Source organism: Strigops habroptila, chromosome Z (assembly GCF_004027225.2).
Source record: "Strigops habroptila isolate Jane chromosome Z, bStrHab1.2.pri, whole genome shotgun sequence".
In the NCBI taxonomy this organism is placed as follows: domain Eukaryota; kingdom Metazoa; phylum Chordata; class Aves; order Psittaciformes; family Psittacidae; genus Strigops; species Strigops habroptila.
Window position 1 is genome coordinate 20,815,907 of NC_044302.2, and position 7,881 is coordinate 20,823,787.

At 61.5% G+C, this 7,881-nt stretch overlaps 1 protein-coding gene across 1 annotated transcript; it reads right to left on the reverse strand.

The window, feature by feature from the left end:
- Positions 1–31: 31 nt before the first annotated feature.
- MTSS2 (MTSS I-BAR domain containing 2) lies at positions 32–7,881 on the reverse strand. Its single transcript, XM_030470924.1, has 10 exons — positions 7,515–7,881; positions 4,130–4,191; positions 3,951–4,024; positions 2,073–2,157; positions 1,825–1,916; positions 1,675–1,749; positions 1,409–1,417; positions 782–939; positions 593–700; positions 32–515 (listed from the first exon to the last, which is right to left on the reverse strand). The coding sequence occupies exons 1-10, from the start codon at positions 7,581–7,583 to the stop codon at positions 384–386; spliced, it is 864 nt and encodes a 287-aa protein (XP_030326784.1). The 5' UTR covers positions 7,584–7,881; the 3' UTR covers positions 32–383.

Consider the following 7,881-nt stretch of genomic DNA (forward strand, 5'->3'; position numbering starts at 1 on the left):
GGACATGCCGATGTGGAGCACAAAGGAAGGAAAAGAGAGTTTAAGACGGAGGTTCAGAAGCGGCAGGGTCCCCAGGCAGCAAACCCAGCACACTGCCCCTCAGCCAACCTGGGGAAACTGAGGCACAGGGTCTTCATGGGGTGCCCTGCTTCCCTTCTGGGGTCCCTCAGTGGCAGGGGACAGGCTGGCAAAGGTGACATGTTTGCCCCCAGACTCCCCCCTGCACAGCTCACATCATCCCCAAAACCCCGAGGATGGATGCCCCACCAGCCCAGACTCCAGGCCCATCCCCTTTCCTCCACACTGGCCAGATGGACACGTGGAGATGGACATGCACCTCGTGAACATCCCCAAGGGCCATAAACATCATCACCCACCTGGAGTTAACGAAGGGGGCTGGAGCCTACCCCACCATACCTGCACATGCTGGACTTGCGGGAGCTGGAGCTGCTGGGTGAGGATGGGGGAGTCTGGTAGGACCAGCTGTAGTCAGAGCCCTTCAAGTCCTTGATCACCTGCAGGAAGGATGGGGTTTAAGCCTCCCAAAGATGCTCTCTCCCCGTTGTCCCCCCCCAGCTTTCCCCTCACTGACCTGCTCGCTGGCAGGGGGCAGCTTGTGGGGCTCGGCGGTGAGCACCACCAGGTCCTCGATGATGCCCTGCAGGTGGGTGATCTCTCCCAGCATGGTGAGCTCCCCGTTCTGTGGCCAGACAAAGGGGAGCATCAGCAACCACTGGGCAGCAGCGCCCCCTCCCAGCCCCTCCTGTCCCCCTGTGCTCACCACCACGGGCTGCAGGAAGGTGATGAAGGTGCAGAAGCGACCTCGCTCCTCGATGAGGGCCTTGCGCACTGCCTGCTTCTCCGTCTCCTCCAGCAGCAGGTACATGTCATTGACATCCTGCAGCGCGTTGTCCAGCTGGGGCTGCAGGTCCCCCTTCCCTGCAAGATGTGGTACCATCAATGCTGGGCTCCCCTGACACCCCCCCCAACCTGCTGAGGGTCCCATGGCCAAGCCAAGGACACCCCACAGCTCCGGCTGGGAGACATCACCCCATCCCCACATCCCAGTGGGTGCCACAGGTCCGCCTGTGCCCATATCCCAGGAGGGTCCAGAAGCACCCTCACCCCACAGCAGCCCTGGGGGCAGGCTCCTCTGCCACTCTGTCCCCTTCCCTGGTGCTTGGGACCAGGGGACCTGCTGAGGTGCCACCACAGTGGGCTGGCACCACTCTGGGATGCGGGGGGCAAGCTAAGCTAAAAGCAGCGTGGGGCGGGGCACAGGGAGTGGATGGTTGGACAGACGGATGGACGGATGGATGGAGGCAGCCCCGGCCCCAAGGACACCAATGGTGGGAGCAGATGAGGAAGCAGAGAAGGGGCCGGAATGGGGGGGCAGCAATTCACTTACCAAGTAGCTCTACAGGAAGGATGTGGAGGGGAGGGAAGAGAGAAGGAGACAGAGAAAATGTGTGAAAAGAGGCCAAGGGCCCCCACCTCCCCTCTACACCCCCTGGGCCATGCCAGCACCCTCCTTTCTGCAGGGGGGCAGCGGGACCCCCCTAGCGCCCACCCCCAGCTGGCAGCCAGGGTGCTGCATCTGGGATGCCCACCCTGGCCTGGGGTGCTGTGGAGGGGCTAGTGGGGGTACCCCCACCCCAGGAGACCCCCCCTCACCTTTGCGAGCCTTTTTCTGGAGTTTGAGGGTGTCAGAGGATTTCTTCTTAATCTCGTGGCGGGCTCGCTTGTACTCTGTGGTCACAGGGGTGCTGTCAGAGAGGAGTCCCCCCTGCCAACCAGACAGCCCCCCACCAGCACGGGTCCTACCTTTTGCGTGGTCCTTGTCCAGCTGGTTGGCAGTTTTCTTCCAGTCCTCAATTCTGTCCTGCAAAGGGTTTATCAGGCTCTCCATGAGGGCGCTAGAGCAGGGAGAGAGAAGCAGAGAGTGTGGAAGAGTGCTGGAGCTGGAGGAGGGGAACCGTCCCCCCTGTCCCAGGTCCAGCCAGCATCCGGCATGTCCTGAGGGAGGGCTGAGCACGGCCAACTCGTGTCACCCATGCCCCAGACCCGCTTACTTGGTGAACTGCCGGAGCTTGGCCTCGATGCTGCGGTGCCGCATGCACATGCGGGTCAGCGCAGAGCCAATGTCCCTCGTGGCACCTGGAGGGACCGAAACGCTGCTAATGAGGGGCAGGGTACACCCCCACACCAGTCACAGACCAGTTTAAACACTGGGAGCAGGGTGGCTTGCAGTGGGGTGACCAGTGCTGGGATACACTGGGCCCTGGGGACACTTTGGGTCGGGGATGGCTTGCTTTTCCCCTTATAAGTTCACTGAATCAATAAATCAGCATCCAATAAAGCACGAAATATCCCTTCCTGTGGCTTTGAAAGGAAAACCTGCTCCTGGTTTTTCCTGGTTTGTCTCAAATTTGGCACTGGGGGGGCAAGGACGGGAGGGGGTGAGGTATCACGGCCAGACATGGACCAAGAAACTGGGTGGGAGCAAACAGCTCTGGGACCAGCTTCTGTCCCCAGCTCACTGCCAGGCACCCAGCCGTGTCCCTCACCTCCAGGCACCATCCAGAGCAGATAGAGAGGGAATAAGTGCTCCTAGGGAGGGATATTTGCCAGCAACTGAAAGCAGGAGCATCCCTTTTAGGTGAAACCGCTGTTAACTCTGAAGCCTAAAGATGGCCACATGGTGGCAGTGCTGCTGGCAAATCCCAGGAAAAGCTGCAATCGCAAACCCTTGGGTGCAAACTAAGAAGTGATATTTTGCCTTCCTCTGCCCCCCCAAACCTCCAGAGATATGTACCACCCTTTGTAGGAGTTTTGGGCACCCCCCAGTCTATGGGAATGGGGGAGCCCACGGGCTAAGGGTCTTCTCCTGTGCCAGGGTGTTCTCAGTGTTCTCCTAATCCAGGTCTTAATGCTCTTATCCCAGCTCCTGCTGCTCCTAATCCGATTCTCCCACGTGCTGACCATCGCATGTGAGGCCTTCAGCCCTGCCTCAGTTTCCCCACGCCAACGCTCTGCCTCCCACACCTCCAAAAATAGCAGGGATGTCCCCGAGATGTCTCCACCCAGCACAGCACTGCAGGGTAGCCCTGTGACACTGTCCCCAGCATCCCTCACTGTGTCCCTGTGTCCCCCCCACTGCTGTCAGTGCCTGGGCTGGAGGGGAGCTGGGGGAGCCCTAATCCCCCCGGTGCAGTAGGCTAGTGGGTTTGGAGGCAAAGCTGATCCCGGCTCAGGCTGCTGCCTCCTCCTCCTACTCCTCGCACAGCTCCAGATGGCCTGGATGCTGCCAGTCTGCAAACCAGCCCGGGACCATCTGCTTGGCAGAAGCCAAATGGTGGGAAGTGGCTCCTCATTGCCAGTGGGCATCAGGAGAGGGCCCGGGGGTCCAGCCCCCTATCCCAGAGAACATGAGGGCGCCCACCTGCAGCCTCAGCTCTTCACGTCACCTCCCTGATGGGTTGGAGCTTGTCCCTGAAGCAGTCGGCTCCTGCATCTCCCTCCATCCAATTACCCTTCCTTGGAGACCCCCGGACCAGCCAGGACTCTCCCAACACCTCCCGGTGACAAGGGACACCAGGAGGGTGGCGCAGCCCTGGGTGCATCCTGGGGGGGCAGAGATGGGTGCAGGGGACGATGATGTGGGGCTGTGCCACCCCAAATCTCCCCCTGAGCAAACCAGCCCCACTAGAAGATACAGCTAAGCACCCATAGGTCAGCTTCAGCTGCAGCCCATCTTTCTCACCCTGCTTCCTAGAGGATGCTCCTCCTTGTGTGGAGGCAGGTTGGACATGTCTCCACGGATGGTGGAGCTGCTGCTTGAAGCCCACCCAACCCACCTGGGTAGAGGACACCCCATGGGGGACACTCCTCACCCATGCCCCTGCCTGGCAAAGCCAGGGGACACCCACCCCATGACAGGAGGACCCTACCTCGGGTGTTGGTGGCCATGTCGGCCACTTTCTGGAAGGCATCCAGGAAGGCAACTGCGGCCAGCACTGTGGTCCTGGGGTGGAGAAAGCGAGGGGGGAGCTCAGCAGGCACTGGGCACCCCAGGATGTGCCCCTGGGGATGGGGGGACCCTGTCTCCTATGTCCCCCCAGCCACTCACCTGAGCTGGGAGTGCAGCTTGGTGGCCTTCGAGTTGAAGTCCTCCCAGATGGGGTAGGAGCTCTGCAAGGAGGGAAGGGGACAGTGAGAGCTGGAGCATCTTGACCCCTTGAACCTCCTTCCCTTCACCATTATAGAGAGATGGGCTGTGCCTGGCTAGGTGTAGCTTCTCTGATGGCTAATAAAGGCTGAGCACAACCCTTTTTCCCTCCTGTATTTTTCCAGTCTGGCCATGAACATTGTGAAGACCATGGAGACCTCAGGATTTTGGGTGATCTGTTCCTCAAAAGGGTCAAGGCAGCTTACAGGTTTGGAAATTTGAGGGAGGACATGAGCTGGTGCACAGGCAAGCTCTGAGACCCTGGCCAGCACCAGAGCAGAGCCCTCCAGCACTTGTGGCCTCCCCCAAAGCAGTGACGGTCACAACTACCATCATGGAGGGCTCCAGCCCCACAGTCGGTAGCCCCAGTCCCTGCCACCCTGAGCTCATGAGGACCCATCGGGCAGGAGGGGAGCTTTGGAGTCCCCCTGAATGGGCAGTTGTGGGGGGACAGGGACAGGTCACAGGCGGTGGGGAGGCCACCCCAGTGCTGTCCTGGTGAGGCCATCCTGGCCAGGCCATCCTGATGCCACCATCCTGGTGAGGCCATCCCAGCAAGACCAGTCCCAGCACCTTTGAGGCGAGGCCATCTCAGGGCTGTCCCAGTGCCACCATCTCAGCAAGGCCATCCCAGCACTGTCCCAGTAAGACCAGTCCCAGCGGTGTCTCGGAGATGCTAGTCCCAGTAAGACCATCCTGGTGCCATCCCAGCGAGGCCAGTCCCAGTAAAGCCAGCTCCAGTGCCACCCCAGCAAGGCCAGTCCTGGTGCTATCCTAGCACAGCTAATCCTGGTGTGGCCATACAGAGAGGCCACCATAGTGCCACTATCCCAGTGAGGCCAGCCAGTGTGGTCCTGGTGAGGTTAATCCTGGTGCTGTCTTGGCGAGGCCATCCCAGTGCCAGTCCTGGTGCCACCATCCTGATGAGGCCATCCTGATGCCATCCCAGCGAGGCTTGTCCCAGTGCTGCCATCCCAGTGAGGCCTGTCCTGGAGCCACCACCCTGCCGAGGCCATGCTGGTGCTGCCATCCTAGCGAGGCCATCCCAGTGCCATCATGCTGGTTCCTTCCCAGTGCCACCATCTGACGACAGTGCTGGGGACTTCCAAACGCCCCTAGGGCAGCCACTACAGCTGGCTTCGCAGGATGTGGGTCACCACACATCCCCATGAGCCCAGCTTGGTGGCACCTTGGTGACAAAGTTTGCATCAAGGGGGGCATGGGACCAGCCCAGAGTTGGGTTTTGGGGACCACTAAAGCCCCAACTTCCTCATAAGTCAGTGAAGAAGGGCGCTGAGGATGTCACTTCATGTGCCACTTGTGGCTCAGCTGTGAGTCCCCAGGACTGCCGCCATCCCAGGGCCACCAGCCCCTCATCACCCTGGGCAGGGCGAGCCGAGGGTCCCCCCTAACATGGGTACAGGTTGTGATGCCCCCAGCACCCTGAGATGCCGAGCGGGAGGAGGATGGTGATGAGGACAACAGGGACAAGGTCATGCCAAGGTCACCCAGGGACACTGAGCACACTGGAAGAGACAAGAACGAAGCCAGCTCGGGAGTGCCACCAGCCTGGGGAGCACCACCAGGCTTCGCTGCCTGAGCCCTCCCCAGCACAGGCTGATGAGTGCTGAAAAAGCCACTGGCCACCAAAATAAGGTCTCTTTGCCCCTGTGTCCAGTGCAAGGAGACTGGCCATGGAACCTCAACATGCTGCTCAGTGCCATCAGCTCTTTGGGCAGGGGGTTCTTCCCCATCCCACAGCACCGGTACCCAGGGCACCCACCTGCCCACCAGCACTCAGCCAGTGGCACCTAAGGTTTTTTTTACTCCTTTTCATTGTTTTTCTTTCATCTTTCCCACCTACAAACGGTGTGGAAATGAATCCAGCCCCGCTTCCTCTGGCATGCCGTTTAGGGGCTTGTGGCACAGCTACCCAACCACATCCTGATGGGACTGGGCATGTCACTGCATGGCACTGGCGACAGGTCCAGGCTGGCTCGTCCCCTCCACAGCCTCAGCAGGGGAACGGGGAAACTGAGGTACAGGCTGCCCCTGTTCCCCCCTGGGGCTGTGGGGCTCATTCGGGGTGAAGGTGTTTGGAGGGGCTGAGCACCCCAGCATCCTTCCCCACCAGCATCCCAGGGTGAGCCGGGATTTCCTCTCTCTAGGGCTTTTCTTCCAGCCCTGATCCACAGCCTGGCCCCGCAGAGCCACGGCTGCCCCTCGAACGGGTTAATCTCCTTCTCAGCGAGGCTTTTATGTTTTTTATCATCTCCCGCCTCCTCTGCTTTGGCAATGACAGCATTGTCTGGACTGGGCTGCAGCGAGAAGAGAGGAAGAGGAGGAGGAGGAGGAGAAGGAAGAGAGCTTTTGCCTCCCCAAAAATGACTGGGGCCATACCCCACTGCTGGGGCTGGCAGTGGGAATTTCAGCCCCCTCCCCCAGATGAAGAAACCCAGCTGCTCCCTCCTCCCTGCTCAGCCCCCCACATTTATTATTTATTTTCCTTTTGGACATGAAAATAAACAAAAAAAAAGGCTTTCTTGAAACCTGGCCCCATCCTGCTCCCAGGGAGGGTGGAGGCAACATCCCCCCTCCCAGGTTGGGAAATGGGATCGAGGAGCCAAGGGGCCTTTTTGTTCCATTGGTGCAAACCCCAGTGAGTCCTGCAGGAATCCAAGCTGGGGAGGGGGGATCACACGATGCCCGATGTGGGGCAGCGGTACACGGCATGGGGCAGTAGTGCCTTGGCCTGATATCCGACACAGGGGCCTGATATCCAGCGATGGAAACAGGGCTGAGATTCCCAACATGGGGCTCTGGTATGCAGGGATGGATATGGGGCTGCAATGCCCAGCATGGGGCCCGATGCCCAAGGCAGGGCCCCGATGCTCAATATGGGGCTGATGTGGGGCTCTGGCCCGATACCCGATGTGGGATCCTGACGCCCAGTGTAGCGCTCTGATACCCGATAATGGATACAGGGCTGATGGGGGGCTGCCATCCCCAGCACGGAGCTCCGACACTCGATGACGGATACGGGGCTGATGTGGGACTGCGGTCCCCAGCACGGGCGCCGATGCCCACTGTGGGGCGCGGATGCCCAGTGTGGGGCTGACGTGGGGCTCCAGCACCCGATGTGTGGCCGCTGTGGGGCTCCGATACCCAACCCTGGTCCGGGACCCCCAGCTCGGTGCTGCAGAGAGGAGCCCGGGGGAGGGTGCTGGGGGGTGCGGGGGGAGCGCTGTCACGGAACGGGGCGGCGGGGGAGGGGGGGTGTCCGTACCTTCATGTCGTTGATGATGGCTTGGAAGAGGCCGCCAAGGGCTCCGCACTCCTTCTCCGCCGTCTCCATCGCGCTGCGGCAGCCCGGGGCGGGCGGCGCCGCCGGGGGAGGCCGCGGCGGCGGGCCAGGCTCAGTGGTGGTTCGGGGCGGGCGGCACCCGGGCGGCGGCGGGGCGGAACGGCGGTGGCGGGTCCGGGCGGGGCGCGGCGCGGCGCATCGCCGCCCTCCGCCGCGGGACTGACCGGGGTCGCCGCCCCCCCTGGGCCACCCCCCGGGCGGCAGCAGAGCGGGAGCGAGAGGGGAACGGGAGCGGGGAGCGGGAAAGCGGCGCCCCGGGGCGGTGGCAGCGGCGGCGGCGGGGGTGGAG